Raw genomic sequence first — 18,932 nt, 5'->3', positions numbered from 1 at the left:
GTGTCCATGTCCGAATGCCTGTCACTAATCCCCTGCCGTTTATGACAGAACTCAGAGCGTCAGCCAGGAGGCCAGGGATATCCCCAACTCTAGGACGGCCTCCCCTGGGGCGAGGGGCTTTTTGCGAGTGTTGAGAGGGGATTAGCATGGAAGACAGGACGAGGCAGATGCTCTCGGGTCCCAGTTCCCTTAAACTACATGGCATGTATATAAGTAATTATAGTAAAGCCATTGCCATACTGGGGTGACAAAGTACCACTGGAGTTCAGCTTTATATGTGGTCATTTGTGAATAGCTGGCTACATATACTTAGGGATTCAACTTATGTTAAACTAAATATCATTTTTTTTTTTTTGGCTGCACCACGCGGCTTGCAGGATCTTGGCTCCCTGACCAGGGATTGAACCTGGGCCACGACAGTGAAAGCCCGGAATCCTAACCACCAGGCCACCAGGGAACTCCCAATGTTAATATAAACATGTAAGTTGTTACTTATAAATTTAGTACAAGCTGTAAATGTAAATTTAGAAAAAAGGAGGAACCAAGGGGCTTTATGTTGTATACAGAGAGTCTGGGGTCCACCGTCCCTACCAGATGCTATAGAAGGTGACTGTGCTCACAACCTATTCTTTCCTGCCACCCGCAAAGGTACAGAGAGGTGAGCCACAGTGGAGTGGTAACAGCCCCGAAACTAGAAATTAGCCTGTCTGGGTTCAAAGACTGAGTCTACCTTTGCTAGCTAGCTGTTTCCTTATCTGTAAAATAAAGAATTCAAAGAGTTGCTGTGAGAATTAAGTGAAATAATGCACCTAACCTCCTAACACAATGCCTGGTAGATGGCATGTACTCCATAAATGTTAGTTATTACTCTTGTTACTAGTTTGAGTCAGTCTGACATTTTTGTATTTTGGAAAGATAGAGAATAACTGCCTACCTTTTGGCATCAGTGTCTACCAAACACTAAATATCTTTGGACCCTGACATGGATTTTTATATTATTCAAGAAATTACTACTGCAACACAATGTGGTAATAAAACAGTGAACTTTACTGAGAAGTTTCAAGCATCATGACCTGAGGAAGTATTTTTCAGTTCGGTTTATCAAAATATTTGAGCTTTCCAGCTGGATCTGGAATAATCTGTTAAAGAAAAAAAGCAAATTATTCATTTTAAAAGCCGAAGTATATCAACAGTAGTCTGACATTAGTTGCTTATCTCTTGACTAAAGGTAAAGATTATTTTGTGTACCAAATTATATCATATATATTTAGGAAAAACTGGATTTGTCCTGCTAATCTCAGCTATCCCAGAAGGCAGATAATTTGCTAGTAAATTAACATCTGTACTCAAGCACCCTCAAATTTACTTACAGCTCTTCTCTTTGCCACCAGGCTTTCATGGCATCTTCAGGTATGGTCTAATTAAATCAAACATGTTAAGAGAGCATGGCTACAGATGTTAATGTATTTTAAAAATCATCTGCTGATGAAGTGATGGTATGCTACAACCTGAAAAGGGGGCAGTGGGTCCAAATGGATTGCTTGGAGGTCCAGAACTGTAACCTTTTAATCTCAAACCGCAAAGTGAAAGAAGTACTCTAAAAACAACATGAGTGCCTATTTAGTGAATGGACAAATGCTCTGAAAGAAAAAGTGTTCCCTCCTAGAGCGTTACAGCCTTAGAAACCTCCTAGGTTTCTCATTTCTCACATTAACTGTTACTTGCTAGTTACAGGTAAAGTACATCTATCCCTATATAAAAATATAACCTTGTAATTTATTGTAATCAGCTTATGATAGTTCTATATGCATTTTCTTCAGCATAAAATAAATGTTACCTAATTTCAGGCATCACTCCAGGAGTATTTTGTCTTTGCCAATATATAATCTCTCCGCATTCCAATTCAATTCAAGAGTACTAATGGCATAACCACTGGGTGCCAACAGTGTGCTGCACAGTGGGGGATCCAGTGGTAACCACCGAAGTCCCCGCCTTGGAGGCTTGTACAAGCACGTGGGGACGATGTACGTGTACATAACTGCTTTTTTTTTTTTAATTTTATTTATTTATTTATTTATGGCTGTGTTGGGTCTTCGTTTCTGTGCGAGGGCTTTCTCTAGTTGTGGCAAGTGGGGGCCGCTCTTCATCGCAGTGCGTGGGCCTCTCACTATCGCGGCCTCTCTTGTTGCGGAGCACAGGCTCCAGATGCGCAGGCTCAGTAATTGTGGCTCACGGGCCCAGCTGCTCCACGGCATGTGGGATCTTCCCAGACCAGGGCTCGAACCCGTGTCCCCTGCATTGGCAGGCAGATTCTCAACCACTGCGCCTCCAGGGAAGCCCTACATAACTGCTTTTGATGCAACACACAAAACTAGGACACAGGCTCTGTGACTCAACAGAGGCTGAGATGGCATCAGGGAAGGCCTCAGAGTGGAAGTAGCATTTAAGTTGGCCTTGAAAGAAGAATTTGGAGAATTTAGGGAAGGGGAGAGAGGTACTCCAGGCTACAGAAAGAAAGACCTGAGCAAAGGCACAAAAGCGTGACAGAGTAGGGCTTAGTTTGGGGAAAGATGAGTCACGTGATTTGGTGGGAGCACAGCATGTGTGCATGTGTATGCGCGTGCGTGAATCATGGGACGACGACCAGGGAGAGGCAGTGGAAAGAGAGAACGCAGAAGCTTGAAGGCTGTGCCCGAGCATGAGGACTTTGTACTGCAGAGCCACTAAGAGGTTCCGGTCTGCAGAATGACATGCGTTGGAGAGGAGAGAAACTGAGGTCGGGGAGACAAATCAGGAGGCCTGTGCAATGGAGATGAAAAGTTCATCTATCTTCAAAGAAACGCCACCACCAAACCTTTTCTGATCCTACATCCCCCTCTCCAGCTCTTTTCTTTCCTTCTTCCCTTCACAGCTGTAGTTCTTGAACTAGTTCATACTTCATCTCCTTTTCCTCATCCTACCCTTGCCCTATCCTCAAACCACCTGCTGCCCTCCCTGTGGTCACGAGGGACTCCACATTGCTCAGTCAACTCATGGGACTCCAACCCTCCGTGCACTGGGACACTGGCGTCCTCTCCCATTCCCACAGCTCAGCGTTCTGCCAGCGCCAGCCCTTTCTGCTCCCCTGCCGCGCTGAGCCGCTTCCGGCCTCAGGGCCTCTGCCCCTGCTGCTCTTTCTGCACGGCTCCATGCACGACTGGCTCCCTTTCTTCACTCACGTTTCAGCTCAAATATCATCTGAGAAGTCTTTCCTGACCACTTTATCCCCATCCCAGGCACTGTCCCACCGACTCCCATCAACCTGTTTCTAAAAGCATTCGCCACAACTAAAATTAGAACGCAACTCTGAGGGCTGGGACATTGGCTATGGTGTTCACTAGTTAAGTATCATCTGGCTATCATCCAAGTTCGAAAAGTTGCCATATAGCAGGTGCTCAAGGAATGTCTGTTGAATGAATGCCCATAAAAACGGAGTAGAATGGTGGTTGCCAGGGGCTGGGGCTGGGGGAAATGGGGAGACGCTGGTCAAAGGGTATACGCCTTCAGTCTTAGGATGAATAAGTTCTGGGGAGCGGATGCACAGCACGGTTAACTATAGTTAATACTGTTGGTATACTTGAAATTTGCTAGAAGAGTAGATCTTAAGCCTTCTCACGCCACACAATAAAGGCTAACTGTGAGATGATGGATTTGTTAATTAATCTCATTGTTTTCAACTATAATCTCTTCAAATATTTTCTCAGACCCTTTCTTCTTCTCTTCTTCTTCTGGGACCCCTATAATTCAAACGTTGGTGTGTTTAATGTTGTCCCAGAGGTCTCTGAGACTGTCCTCAATTCTTTTCATTCTTTCTTCTTTCTTCTGCTCTGCAGTAGTTATTTCCACTATTTTATCTTTCAGGTCACTTATCCGTTCTTCTGCCTCAGTTATTCTGCTATTGATCCCTTCTAGAGAATTTTTAATTTCATTTATTGTGTTGTTCATCATTGTTTGTTTGCTCTTTAGTTCTTCTCGGTCCTTGTTAAACGTTTCTTGTATTTTCTCCATTCGATTTCCAACATTTTGGATCATCTTTACTGTCATTACTCTGAATTCTTTTTCAGGTAGACTGCCTATTTCCTCTTCATTTGTTAGGTCTGGTGGGTTTTTGCCTTGCTCCTTCATCTGCTGTGTGTTTCTCTGTCTTCTCATTTTGCTTAACTTAATGTGTTTGGGGTCTCCTTTTCACAGGCTGCAGGTTCATAGTTCCCATTGTTTTTGGTGTCTGCCCCCAGTAAGCCAGATTTTCTTAAAAGCTTTTAATATACACTGAAGGTTTTGCTTGTGACTGTTTTCTTTGCCCTGAATTGATTCTACCACGTCTCCATTGTTCCCCCCCCCCTTTTTTTAATGGTATCTTTCTCTGTATACTTGGCTTTAAAATTCACAGCGCCAGGTCCCATATTCTGCTTTCCCAGTTTCAGCTACTCTCCGTACAGTCCAAAGAGTGCCTGTAGTCTTATGAGTTCTGCCTAGCAATGTTTACTTCATTTACAAAATCAAGGCAGTTCTATTACAAGGAAAGATTATCCTAGGGTTGGCTTTTTTTTTTTTTCCCCCAGCCATCCTCTTAACAGAAAAATCAATTTGACGTACTGTTTCACTACCGGGTTTCCATCCTGCAGGGCAGACTGAAAGAAACAAAAATTGGCAAAAGACAGTTTAAAAACAGAGTTCAGTTCTCTTTAGCAGCTCTTGTGTTTTCTTTTTCCAAATGAAACTGAAAATAGAGCCTATATTAATGAGAACATTGCTACAGGACACTTGACTTCTGTTAGCTTATTGGCTTGCAGCAAGAAATTTTAGTCATGGAGCTTATCAGCAGGCAGCTAATCTATTTTCACTTTTGTCAATTATGTTTAGTTACATTTACAATAGAAGAAACCAACTTGAGAGTTCCTCTAATACAGTTGGAAAGTTTGGGAATCTGGTAAACTGAAAGGTCTGGGTACAGCAAAAATTCCTTGAATGTACATTCCCTTAAGCTTATCTGCTATGTCCTGCAGTATTTTGTACTGATGCCATGGTTCACTGTTTGTCAAAAGAGACTTTAACATTATTTGGAAGGTAGGATTTCCCCTTGATTTAGAGTGCACCCTGACTCAGGCACTGAGTTACACTTTTGAAAGGAATATGTAACATGTGTTCTATTTTAAGACGATCTGACCTTTTCCATTTGGCTACTACAAAAACTTGAAGTGAAAGGATGAAATGACAGATTACCAGTGTGATACTGAATAACCTTAAGGATTTCTGAATTACTTTGAGGAAAAAAAGCTAAATCAAATAATGTAAACATGCAAATAAAACCTACGTTACTAGATACTGCCCGATTGGCCGGTGCATTTTAAGTTTATAGAAACATAATTTGAAAAATTACAGTAGCAGAAACTTCTCTGAGCTTAACCAAAAGGACTATGAAAATAATATTTTGTCCATCCTATTCAGTAAGTAGAATATATTAGTGATATTTTGTTAAAAGCACTTTAAATTATAATTTGATCTGCTTAAAAGACCTAATAATCTGAAAACAATCAGAAGACTTTGGAACCATGAAAATTACTTGTAAGATAAGAAACCAAACCAATTATGCTAGTATCTCTCAAACTAAAAAATCAAGAGGCTATGATGGTTAGAAGGGAAGGGCACCTTCTCCATGTTTGTCGGTGTACTGGAATGCTTGAACCAAACGCAGTGTCTCATCCACAGATCTACCCACAGGAAGGTCATTCAGAGTAATCTGTCTTAGGATTCCTTTGTCATCAATAATGAAGAGACCTCTGTAAAACATAAGAATGGTAAAGGTGAGGACATTTGTTCTCAGTCAAGAAAAATATTAGTTAACGTGAATCCCTGTACTGCTCACACAGAAGGATGTTATACAGAACCAAAAACACTACTTACCTACTTGACGGGTATGCACATGCACACACCCCCATACCCACACTTATCTACTGTATATTTTGGGATTATCACTGTTAAACGGTAGCTTTAATAATTTGTTTTTGTCTATGAAATGTACTGTAGTATTATCAGTTGAATCTTGACGTGTACTAGGTTTGGGATTGGACTGTAAATGAAATGATTAAACTACCTAGCAAAGCCTTCCTTTGGGTGAAGGAGTGATCCATGTTTCTTATCACTGGCTGTTTAGAATGTCTTTGTATTTCCTTTTTCAGTGGTGGAAAAAGACAAAGTCACCAATATGAAGTTGCCTTTCCTTCTGAATCTTTCTATATGTGATTCACTACTAAGGCCTGGGGAATAATGAGATAGTTCGACCTAAAAGACCTGCTATTGAGATAGGGGTGGCACTGTAAGAGTTAAAGTATACTAGAGATAAAAATTGTCAAAGGATTTTACTATCTATTTATTTCAGTCAATATGGATTTCAACCCAATACTTACTTTGGATTAGAAAAGGATCTCGGGTACTAGGGCTAATTGCTTGTGTACAAGTATTAAAATAATGATGAGATATATATATTTAGTAGAAATACATGGCATTACATATCTAGTACATGAAATCTTATTCCATAATCATGTTAAACATCACTGAAGTGTTCCTGCTCATTCTATAACACCTTTTTTGAATGAGCAACTCAACGTCTGAACTAACTAGGGCTCAATCTCCTTAGACCAGATCAACTTGGCCAAACTCAGGCAAAATTGTTAATTACTACTCATATGGGTATTCTTTCATGTACTACTTTTACAGTTGAAAATTCTCATCAAAGGTGATCAAGTCTGTTCTGAAGTAAGTGACCCTGATCGGAAATTTTGACCTTGCCTCTGTAAGGCACATCATACCAACACACACCACACAAAAACAAATCTGCCTTTTCTTTGGTAGCAAATTGTAGCTTCTGTTTTCTGTTCTGATTTTGTGAACTGCTTCTTTGGTAGACTATGAGACGAAGGCATTTGCCATACTTGGTGTAATATGTATATATGTCTCTTCCACAGAGCAGAGACAGGTCATTCTTACAAAAAGCACGAAATTAAAATGGCAACAGACATCTCAATACCAGCCCCAGAAGCTAAAGGTATCAGGGCAATGCTTTCAAATGTCCACAGGAAAATGCCTTTCAATCTAGAATTCTACACCCAGCCACATTATTAATCAAGCATGAGAGCAGAATAAAAACATTTTCAAACACAGAAGGCCCTCAAGCATTTTACCTTCCAATGACCTTGTATTAGGAAGCTATGAGGATGTGCTTCCCCATAACAAAGGATTACATAAAGAAGGCAGGCAGGCATGGGAGCCAGAAAATTGGGTATCTAATAGAGAAGAGGTGAAGGAAAGTCCCAGGATGCTGGTGCATAAAGTGCTAGGACAACAGCTATGCAGCAGGCCTAGCGAGCCATCAGTCTGACTGGAAGCAGGAGGATGGAGGAAAAAAACTGACAGAGGAAAAATGCAGCACTTAGAGGGGTTACAATCCAGGTGTGGAATTTAGGAATAATTAGTGATGGATATATAGACAACTAAGGGAGTGAAAGAAATGAAGTAGTTTATTAGCTACAAGAAAATTAAAAAATTTGCCAGAGGGGAAGGTTATCTTCAGCACACTACACTTAAAAGCTTAGCAGTGAACAATATTTATATAAACACTGAATATTGACTTAATCTGAAATTGTGACACATCATACTGGGAAAATTAATTTGGGGATGATGTAAGAAAGATAAAGTCCTATTTACCATGAAAAATAATACCAAAATTGATATATCCAGGAGATGTATTATATAAGATACTGTTTAGAAATATGGAGTCAAATAATGCAAGCAGTAGCTAAAGGGCTGAAAGTAGCCTCCTCCATGAAGCAGGGCTAGGAGTAAGGAGAGGACTGTTTAAGAAAATGTGACTTTTAAAAACTATGTGCATATATTACTTTGATGAAAATAAAAAATTAAAAAAACAAACTATTGGTTCAAATCACATAAAATAGCTAATATTAGATAATTTTACTTGGTTAATGTTCAAATAATTCTAAATTTTAAAAGTGCCTCAATCTTTTTAGTGGCATATTTACTCTTTGGGAGTTAACTTAGTAATAAACTCTAGGCAGAAACCATTACAGACTTGGCAAGTACCAAAAAAAAAAGAAAAAAAAAAGAGAAAGGAACTTGGTAGTGACACATGATACAATATGGATGAACCTTTTTTGAAAACATTATGCTAAGTGAAAGAGGCTAGTCATGAAAGAGCAGATACTGTAGGATTCCATTTATATGAAATGTCCAGAATAGGCAACTAGAAAGACATAAAGTAGATTAGTGGTTGTGTAGGGCTAGGGGAGGGGGACTGGGTGAAATGGGGAGTGACTGCTAATGGGGATGGGATTTCTTTTTGGAGCAATGAAAATGTTCTAAAATTGATTGTGGTGATGGTTGTACAACTCTGTGAATATGCTAAAAACCACTGAATTGTATGCTTTAAATGGGTGAGTTGTATGGTATGTGAATTATATCTCAATAAAGCTGTTATATGAAACCCACAGGATTATAAAATACTGACACCTTCACATAAAACATTAAAAAAACTTAGCACTGCAAAGCAAATCAACAATATATAAGAAAATTAAAACTGTTTCAAGCTAAAGTTGCCCTTTTTTCAAAGAATTCTATCAGTATTTATTAACGCAAGTAACTCAATGAGGGTTGTTGGGTAAAATATTTCCTTAATTTTTCCTACTCCAAAGACACAGGTTTGCTAAATACTATGATACTTGTATTTAGAAAAACCATTACTAGAGTCAGTTTGGAAAAGAGGAGAAAGAAATGGACAAACAATTTGGGGACCTGGGTTCACGTCTGGGCTCTGCAATTAACTATAGTAACTTTGGCTAAGTCCATGGAACTCTGAATCTGTTTTTTATGTAAAATGACAGGGTTGGTCAAATACCTCTAAATAATCTTCTGGCTCTAACAGTCTATGACACTCACATAGCTTAAGTTGGGCACTTACCAATTATTTTTAATGGTATCTACAACATTTTTGCAAATAGAGCAAATATTTCTTGATCAAACCTTGTACCTTCTAACTCCATTTCAAGGAGGATTACAAATATATTCATATTTGTCATAATGTAAAACCACTGAAAGGTACCTAAGAGTGTGGCCCGAGTCTTCCAGATATACGCCATAGTCCTTTGAGATCTGATGGTTCAAATCTGAAAGAAGTGGAATGCTTATCGGCTCAATTCCTCCTTGTCTTCGATCGGTATTAATCCTGTAACAGAAAATTTACCTTTCAGGGTTAAGTAAATGGCATATAGTAAAACAGCACTCTTTCTTTGCATATGCACACAAACATACAACACACATTCTCTAACAAAGACAGGCTAATATACATTCTATTTTTCTTGCCTCTCCCTCCCTTTAACAATATATTCATATCCTTTAAACACTAAATATGGAGATACACATCACATTTTTAATGTACAGACATAATATATGTTACTAATCTCTACTGACAGTCATTTAAACTGATTCCATTTTTTTTGCTTTATAAACACTGCTGGAAAATCCTGATAATTCTCAACTTTGTATACTTGTCTGATTAATTCCTAGAAGTGGAACTATGGATCAAAGGATATGCACTGTAATAAGCATAACCTTAGAATTGTGATTGCAAGACAAAGCCTTGTGAGATTAAGCAGGATACAACTGGATGGCATTTTAATATTCTGAGAGACAAGAAATGCAAAGTCCACTTGAAGCAGCAAGGAAGTTAGCTGTAATCTCAGACTCATCAGTCTTCAGATTTAAGTATTCTGCAACTTGAACCTGGGGGATGTGGGTTGGGGCCCTCATGGTAGGACACTGACGTAGCCGTTAGGAAACAGGGAACTGTTGCTCCAGATGTTTGCAGCCCCAGTTCTGACATCCAAGTAGAAATCTCTGGTTGATATGAAACCTATCCAGCTGAGAATGTATCCCGCAAAATTCCTTGGGAAAGCAATCCCAAATTATTTGGGATGACATAACTTTCTCCTTAGTGGATTTGTGTTTTAATCCTGCAAAGATTTAGAATTACTAAAGAAATGAAGCAAATTAAACCCATAGTTTTAATATTTTTATATTTAGAAATAATCAGTATATATTTGTATACTAAATTATTTATAATGTTTAAGAGATTTGGCATGTTAAAATAACAGATTCACTTTATGATTCCAATTCAAAATGTGTAATCTGAAATTTTAGTTTATAACTAGTAAAGAAACATTTTAAAAGGACTTAAGACACACCTATTTATTTATTAGATTTGCAAGAATTACTTAAGTTCTTGGGAAAATTTGTCTGAAAATTGAGATGCTTAAATATATTAAATATATAACTGCATCTTAAAATAGTTAAGAGAATCAATTACTTAAGGAAATGTAAATTAAATTTAAATTGTAGCTCCTGAACCAATTAAAATTTTACTTACATATATACACACACATATATGTGTGTATGTATAATTTACATTTATAATTATAATTTATACACATTTACAGTTATATATACAAATATATATTCATGTATATGTATATATATTTATATACATAATTGTAAATGGAGAAAAACCTGTTTTGACTTTGTTACTTTAATGAATTGAATGTTAAATTTTAAAAGCAAAATAATTCTGAACAATCTTTATTGTGCAAAAATTTTGTGAACAAAATTATGGATGCTATTAAAAACTCACATTAGGGACTTCCCTGGTGGCTCAGTGGCTAAGAATCCACCTGCCAATGCAGGGGACATGGGTTCGAGCCCTCGTCCGGGAAGATCCCACATGCCACAGAGCAACTAAGCCTGTGCTCCACAACTACTGAGCCTGAGCTCTAGAGCCCATGAGCCACAACTACTGAGCCTGCGTGCTGCAACTACTGAAGCCCGCGAGCCTACAGCCCGTGCTCCACAACAAGAGATGCCACCGCAGTGAGAAGCCTGCGCACCACAACGAAGAGTAGCCCCCGCTCGCCGCAACCAGAGAAAGCCCGCGCTCAGCAACGAAGACCCAATGCAGCCAAAAATAAATAAATAAATTTATAAAACAAAACAAAACTCACATCAACATGAACATTTCAATGTTTGAAACATGTTGCCTAACTGCTCTCCAGAAATGCTGAATCAACTGTGTTTGTGTAAGTACCATTTCTTCACACCTTTGTCAACATTAGATGAAATTCTTAAATATTTGAACTCTTGGCCAGACAGAGGAAAAAAATGGCATCTCTTGTCATTTTATTGTAAATTCTCTGCAATTAATTAGGCGGAGCATCTTTTCATGTTAAATGAATTTTAAAAAATTATTTAAAGCATTAATTTAAAAAATCATTGCTTCTTAAAAAGTAATTATAAAAGCTATTTTGAGTTTGACTTAATACTAGACAACTGTGTAACAGAGAGACATGGTATTTTAGATTTTATTTCTCCAGATTAAGGTTACCCAATTTATGATAATAAAGTAATCATACAATTCAGTGGTTTTTGCTATGGCTATTACATCTTTTGAATTTAACTTTTTTTCCCAAAATTTGAAATGTCCTATAAAATCCTTAAGCATTTTTACTGTACCTTCATTGAACTAGCAGCTCTCAGATAAATTTATTCCTGAACTGTCTGATAAATAACTATATTCCTGTCATACAAGTACCATGCGCTAACCGATTGTGCCACTGGAGCTCCTCTATATTCCTGTCATGTTAAGAGTTGTCTGCCCATAATTTAAGAGTATGTCCATTCTTTTCCCTACAAATATTAAGTTTAAGATACTGACCACGCCAAATGGGTAAACTGTGAATCAACAGAGCATGCTACCACTTCAGTGTTTATCGATCTGAATTCCTCAATTCTATCACCAAAGGCGATGATTTCAGTTGGACACACAAAAGTGCTGAAAGTTAAAAAAAAAAAAATTATTCTCAAAATACACATATACTTAGTTTCAAATGATTTTGTTTTTATAAACACCTTTAGTATATAAAAACACACATTAAGAACAATTTTATATGAAACTTCTCAAGGTGTAGTCTAAAAAAATGGTTATTTGATCAAATCTTATTTAATTTAAAAAGTATATTATAGAGTTCCCAATTACATCTTGATAAACTTTACTTTTATAACTTAATGGATCAGTGGTCAACCAATGTTCCCTTCTCCCTTATGGCAGCATCCCCCATTTTATTAGCTTTTATTCAATAATACTTTATATAGTGCTTTATAGCTTTCAAAGGATCAATACAAATTTTACATTGTTTCACTATTTTTTTTTAACCTTCCTATGCCAACCCTATGAGCTAGATGCATCTACCTCTATTTTGGAGATGAGGAAATACTCTCCCACCCCCCTCCCTTTCTTGATAAGGTCCTCTTCTACTTACTACCTCGTCTCCCAGTCCTGTTGTCAGAAGGGCACATTTAGAGAATATTACCTTAGGGTAGTATTTTTCAAGCAGTGATAGGGACTCCTTAAGCCAATTTTTTGAGTTCCAACCAACATTTAAAAAAAGTGAAATAGAAAATATGATCACACATATATCACACACAGGAAGGGTAAGTTATAAAGCATATACATGTATATATAAGTGCATATATATGTGTCTATTCAGGAGTGATATTAAAAATATTTAACCACCTTAACTCAAGGTTGGCTTTAGCTCTCTCTGGAGGTTTCTGAAAGGGACTAGGTGGGAGGGGCAACTTGGGGAGGGGGTTGGTATGGAAGTTGTTCAGTATTTTAAGGAGCATGACTATATCGGTGCATACAGACTAAGTATTACCTTGTATGTATAAGTGTATTGGGCGGCAATGAAAAATATATTTCCTACCGTGTGTCATCGTCAAGAAAGTTTGAAAAACAGACTTACAGGACAACAAGTTCCTACCACAGCCCAATAGAGGCTTTTCAAATGTTTCAGTTGTTCGAGTGGAGGACTGCCATATGCAAGCAGACAATTCTAATCCAGATTATGTCCCTGGAAACCTGGCCTATGACATGTATTTTTAATATTTTCCAAAAGGTAGGAATGATCAGCCCCTGCCCTCCTTCCTATTATTCCAAGAAATGCCACCTAGAGACATACTGGCCCAACTTAAAGTTTCGGCAGAAAACTGAAATTCTGCAGAATCTCGGCAGAATTCCGACTTTCTTCCTTGCAGACTGTGGCAAATGTCCCAGGATTCTTCCTTCTCTAACCAGGCCCAGTCCGGCAGGCATTACACAGAAACAACAGAAAGAAGCTCTCTCAGCTCCCTGCCCCAGAAGACCACTGCTAACATCATGCTCTAATTAGATATATCTTATTCATTATGGAGTTTTAAATAACACTGGAGAAATAGCATATTTGTCTATGTTATACTAATTTCAAAATTCAGGTTTAGCATCAAATATATTTAATATATGTGTTGCTTTTCAGCTTTACAGCATGAATTTAGAAGGCCTATCATTTTATATATATTAAAATTTCTACTTCTGGTTTCTCTTTGAAGTTAAGTTATATAATACATTTTAGCTAGTCAAGCCATAGTACAAGTTGATTAGAAAGAAGCAAGTTCTTACTAATTTAAAAGATTATATATTATGCAGATTCATGATTTGTTTTAGCCTCAATGTACAAATTTTTATGAGAATTCTATTTGGATTTAGAGTAGGGGGTCAGCAAACTTCAGTTCACAGTCCAAATCTAGCCTATCTTATTTTTTGTAAATAAACTTTCAATGGAGCACAACACTCATTCATTATTGTCTATGTCTGTTTTGTGCTTCAAAGGCAAAAGTGAGTAGTTGCAATGAAGATCACTTTGAGACTAAAATATTTACTATCTGGCCCTGTACAGATAAACTTTGCTGACCCGTGGCCTAGAGACAACCTAAAGATATGAGCTTAAGTATATCCTCCCTGCAAGTTTAAAATATATTTACTTAGTTCTAGATTACTCCTAATGTAAAAAGGACCTTAATATACAGTGGCAAAGACAGAAGAATCTTCTATTTACTTTTGTAACCAAAAAATATATTCAAACAAAAAAGATAAAAGTTGGGATAACTCTCTTTGGTATCTTTTCACTTTCATGGAATTTGAAAAACACTCAAAGTTAAATCCTCAATGTGACTAAAGTTCCAAGAGTATTTACTTTGAGTCAACTTTCTATCTACAAAAGTGCTCACTGCCAGAGTTAAAGTAAGAGAACTACCCCCATAACCATAATTTATATTAATAGGTATTATTCCTTAAGCATATCCAGTATTTTCAGGAAAATGTTCAAGTCACAGAAAAGCAACAGATGTAGCAAAGAATAAAAATAGTAAAACCATAGTTAAACGGCATCACCAGAGAAAAAGGCTTATAAACATTCAAGTTAACAAACAGATTTGTGGCATAAGTCTTGCTATTAAATGCTTTCTAAAATATTCTCAGTCCATTTTCTTGCCTTACTAAGTATAGCTTAATGAATATAAATGTGGCTTTCCTCTAATGACTACATTATGATAACACAATCATGTAGATATAAGTACCGGGGTCAATGGGTTATGATTCTGAAATATATTCAAGATGTTACCTTCTTGAAAAAACTCATCTCAGTTTTCCCTTTAAGAACAAGTGCTAAATAAAATAATTTCTAACTATTTGATGTTGTTGAATAATGATTGATAATGACTGAGGTTTTACTAGCTGCTATGTACATGTATTACTTACAAATCAAGTGGGTAGAAGAAAAAAACCAGGTATTTCCCACGATAATCAGTTAACTTCAGCTCCTTAAATTCTCCATTTATCACAGCTGTTCCTTCCCAATAAGGTGCTGGCTTGGAAACTAAGAAAGAAAAATATATGATGTTCTTTAACAATGAGAAGGTTGGTGGGAACACAGAAGGACATTTTTAGGAAATCACTAAAAATCAAGGCTTCAGAATCTTTGGACCTCTTTAGCAGTCTGGTGATGCTGATGGACTTCTCAGAATAGTGTTACTGAATGCATAAAATATTTAGAATTGCAAAGGAAACCAATTACATTGAAATGCAATTATCAAAACTATCAAAAAACAAACTGGTGATAATATTAAGATTTGTGTCATTTTATTAACACTTTAAAACTGCAAGATCTAGCAGTGATCTAGTAACTACCCAAGATTATGATGAGTGTAAATGATGTTTCAGGATACTTGCAACAACCATAATGTGGCATGAAAATATCTGTGACTCTACTGGAGACAAGTACAAGCAAGTACTGCTGAAGCTAAGGTGGTTTGTTGCTGATGTTCATAATGGAAAGAAATGCCAAATTTCAGTGGGAGGTTAGTGAAAATATAGATTTTTTTCCTATTCATGTTCACAGACCCCCTACATTCCATCCCTTCACTAAACCCTACTGGATACTTCACTATAGCCCCTCCAAGTTAATCAACTTCCTACTTTCAAATATTTAGACTTTTGGTTCTCTAATGGCAGTATTCCAGATGTACTAATTTAAATGCTTGTCCAATTTCTCACATACACATGGAGGACCTGCTGCTACATTCAAGGAAAAGGAAATCTGCAAATATACCAGGACAGAAGTGTAAAATCCCAGAGCATGGGATAATTTTCCAGGGCTTTGAAAGAGGAGACCCCTCTTGAACAGGTTTCAAGTGACCTAATGGAAATTGAATAGTTCATGCTGCTCTCTTGTAAGGGCATGCTGTAAGTCTAGCCAACACGCTTTGATAATAATGTACCTTGATCTTCTGTTAACACATTCAGATAGCACTTAAACTTTCAGAACCATTACATACATTAAAGTCAATACTTGCTTCCAAGTTTGACTAAGGTTCCTAGAAAGTAAGGTTTAATAGCCAGCATTTATTGTATTTTGTATAATATCCAGCATTTTGGGTAACTGAAAATAGAGACAAACTTAAGATTAATTTCTCTGTGAAGTTAATATATAACACATGGTTCCTTATCTTGAGCCAGAAATATCTTGATCTGATTTGGTAAAGGCCAGGAGGGAGAATTAGATAGCAGAAGGATACAGAACTATATATGCTTTATATACATTACTTAAAATGCTACTCAAGTGTGAGGTTATAATTGTAACAATGTGTTGCAGGGACTTCCCTGGTGGTCCAGTGGTTAAGACTCCCTAGTCAGGGAACTAAGATCCCACATGCCCTGTGGTGTGGCGTGGCCAAATAAATAAAATTAAATAAAATAAATCTTCTATAATAAATTTACTATAATTTAAAAAAATAATGTGTTACAATGATAGTCCTTAATGATTTTAGCATATTGGGACAACCAATAAAACTGAAAAATTCTGTTCTGAAAATCTTGATTTTGGCAATTTTGGGTTCTTTTTTTCTTTTTCTTTTTTAAACACTGATAGAATACTTTATTGTTATTATTTGGCTTAGCAAATCGGTAAAGATTTGTTAAATGATAACACAATGTTGGCAAGGTGGTGGAAAGGCAGGCCCTCGTATCCTGGATATGGCTTGCTTGCTTGCTTTTTTTTTTTTCCTTGGGAAATTTTGGGTTCTTGATTTAAGAACTGCAGTGTTCAAAAAAAAAAACAAAACTGTCATCAGTTTATAGAGCAAAAAAGAATGCAGTTTGCTAAGATCTACAAATGGAATTCCCAAAGCAACCCCTTGCATGTATTAAAAAACAAACAAAAATTGTCCCGAATATAAATCATATAATTAATAAAGCAAATGCAGAGCAGTATAAAGAAGAATATTTAAATCCCCTCTCCCCATAACCCCCATCAATTTAACTACTGTTAACATTTTGATGTCTTTCCTTCCAGTCTTTTTTAAACACACAAATTTGGATCACGTTGTGCCCCACTTTTTAAAAAAGGAAGCAGTAGATCATGAACAGTTTTTCATGTTATTAAAAATTATTTGAAAGTATGAACTTAATAGTGCCATAATATTCCATTTTATGAGTGAAAAGTCCTTGTAATTTTAATTCTAGATGAGCCTGCACATGAGAGAAATATAGCAAATACCTAAAACTTGAAAAGGTTTGCTGGTAGAGGAAAATCTATTATTACTACTATTTTTTGCTTCCATGTGCAGACTTGGATGGGATTTGTTATGGAAAATATAGGTAATGCCAATAAACACTTAACTGGCTGACATATTTCAAGATATCTTCCCAGGCAAGTAAAACCAATGGGACTTGGAAATACGATTTTAAAAGTGCAACACTAGCTTTTTTAAAAACAAAAATCTAAAGATAACTTTCAGTAGGAAAGAACTGCAGATGTTTAAGGAGGCGAAACAGTTTTTCTCATTTATCACTCCCACTCCATCCTAAGGCATAACAACATCCAATTTAACGCTGGGGATTCATAATTGTGAAGCACTACTTTTTTTCACTGAACCTGGGCAAGGAGCATTCTGTAACTGTACCACAAAAGCCAAATGGTCAGTAGGAAAAGCAAGTTACTTAAAAGCGAGTAAGGGACAGTCTTTATCCTTTAGCCCCTAGCCACTTTTTTTGGGCTTATCTTAACATCCAGATGCAGCAGGCCACAACTTTCTCAGTATCTACTTAGTCTGACGTGTCCTTCCTGAAAGTGGCCATTAGTTGTGTACACTGGACAGAAATGCAAATAATCAAAAGCCAAATTGGCAGGACACAAATTTGCCACGAGGTTTATCATCAACCCAAATGCATTACTTCTAACCTCCCTTTTCCCATTTCCCTACAAAGAGCCTCCAAAGTACACCCTGTAACAAGTTCCTCATTTCTGAGAAACACAAAGGATACCCATTAACTACACAGGTCTTTGGGAAGGTGGCTTTTAATAATCTTCTTTCTAAGATGCAACAACAATCAAAGAAAAAAGAAAAATGAAACGTTTGCCCTCTTGAGCATTTTGTTTAGCCACTTTTCTGTTTAATCAAACTTTCTGTGAATCATTATTCAACTTATCAATGCATCCTTCCCTGAAATCGCAGAACAGACGCGATGTGCTGCAGGCTCTTTGCGATGTTTGAGGAAGTGTTTCAGTTTGCACAACATCCTCGTTGCCTGCAAGCCCAGGACCAGGGCCACCCTCTTTCCCTCATCTGTGGCTTCTGGGGTAACCACTACTTCTTCCAAAATCTGATTAGTGGAACCCATCCCTTTCTTCACACCTGGCACCCCCTTCCATCCCCCCCACCCCCCAAGGAGAGAGCCAGGCTCTCCCCGGGACCGGAGGCAGCCCAGGGGGTGCCGCCCAAGCCAGGCCCCCGGGTAGCCACCGTAACCAGGGTACACGTGTCTCCTGATCCTCCCCATCTCCCGCCTCCCTCTGCCACCGGTCACCCCGCCTTGGCGGGGCACCACCTACTCTTGGCTTTGCTGAGGTGCAGGGAGTGGTCGGCGACCGAAACCCGGGACGCCTGCCCCGGGTACACTTGTCCACCCGCGTAGAAGTGGCACTCCTCTTCGCGGGTTCGGGGCCTCTCCTCCGCCTCCAAGCCCCACAGAGCTTCGGCCGGCAGCAGGAACAGCAGCAGCGGCAGCAGCAGTAGCTTTCGGCTCCGGCCAGGGGCCGAAGTCGTCGCGGGTAGCGGCGGCCGCGGCGCCTCCATGACCACGCAAGGGTAGTCGCACGTCCCTTGGCTAGAGAGCTACTTCTCCCACCTCCTGGCAGTTACAACCGCGCGCCCGACGCCCGCGGGAGCCGAAGCGCGGCCTCGCGAGAGCTGCCCCGCCTCCTCCCTCCCCCGCCTCCTCCCCGCTCCCCATGTCCCTCGCTTCCCGGGCTCCCCCCCACCCCGCCCCGCCACGTGGGCGTCAGCCCCGCCTGCTCAGCTCCTGCAGGCGTTTGCGCATGCGCCCTGGGGCGGGCCAAGGCTGGGAGCTTAGCCTAACTCTGCAGAGTGGCGTCGCCCGTGACTGGTGCCGTGTGCACCCG

General features: G+C 38.5%; 1 protein-coding gene across 2 annotated transcripts; it reads right to left on the bottom strand.

The window, feature by feature from the left end:
• Positions 1-1,024: 1,024 nt before the first annotated feature.
• PRDX4 (peroxiredoxin 4) lies at positions 1,025-18,699 on the bottom strand. 2 transcript variants are annotated; one of them, XM_068533756.1, is made up of 7 exons: positions 18,363-18,698; positions 14,732-14,849; positions 11,813-11,929; positions 9,152-9,274; positions 5,689-5,819; positions 4,636-4,670; positions 1,025-1,139 (listed from the first exon to the last, which is right to left on the bottom strand). In XM_068533756.1, the coding sequence occupies exons 1-7, from the start codon at positions 18,604-18,606 to the stop codon at positions 1,089-1,091; spliced, it is 819 nt and encodes a 272-aa protein (XP_068389857.1). In that variant the 5' UTR covers positions 18,607-18,698; the 3' UTR covers positions 1,025-1,088. The 2 variants fall into 2 exon arrangements, with proteins under 2 accessions (XP_068389857.1, XP_068389858.1); XM_068533757.1 differs by lacking the exon at positions 4,636-4,670 and having other exon boundaries at positions 18,363-18,699.
• Between the last annotated feature and the right edge of the window lie 233 nt (positions 18,700-18,932).

Source organism: Eschrichtius robustus, chromosome X (assembly GCF_028021215.1).
Source record: "Eschrichtius robustus isolate mEscRob2 chromosome X, mEscRob2.pri, whole genome shotgun sequence".
NCBI lineage: Eukaryota > Metazoa > Chordata > Mammalia > Artiodactyla > Eschrichtiidae > Eschrichtius > Eschrichtius robustus.
The sequence above is the reverse complement of the archived record's forward strand: the minus strand, read 5'-3'. Positions and strand labels throughout refer to the sequence as shown.

Coding starts and splice junctions, on each gene's coding strand:
- PRDX4 (XM_068533756.1), bottom strand. CDS start 18,606: ATGGAGGCGCCGCGGCCGCCGCTACCCGCGACGACTTCGGCCCCTGGC. Junction 5,820..9,151: donor GACTCGGGCCACACTCTTAG/GTACCTTTCAGT, acceptor TATGTTTTACAG/AGGTCTCTTCATTATTGATG. Junction 4,671..5,688: donor CACCGACAAACATGGAGAAG/GTGCCCTTCCCT, acceptor TGTTTCTTTCAG/TCTGCCCTGCAGGATGGAAA.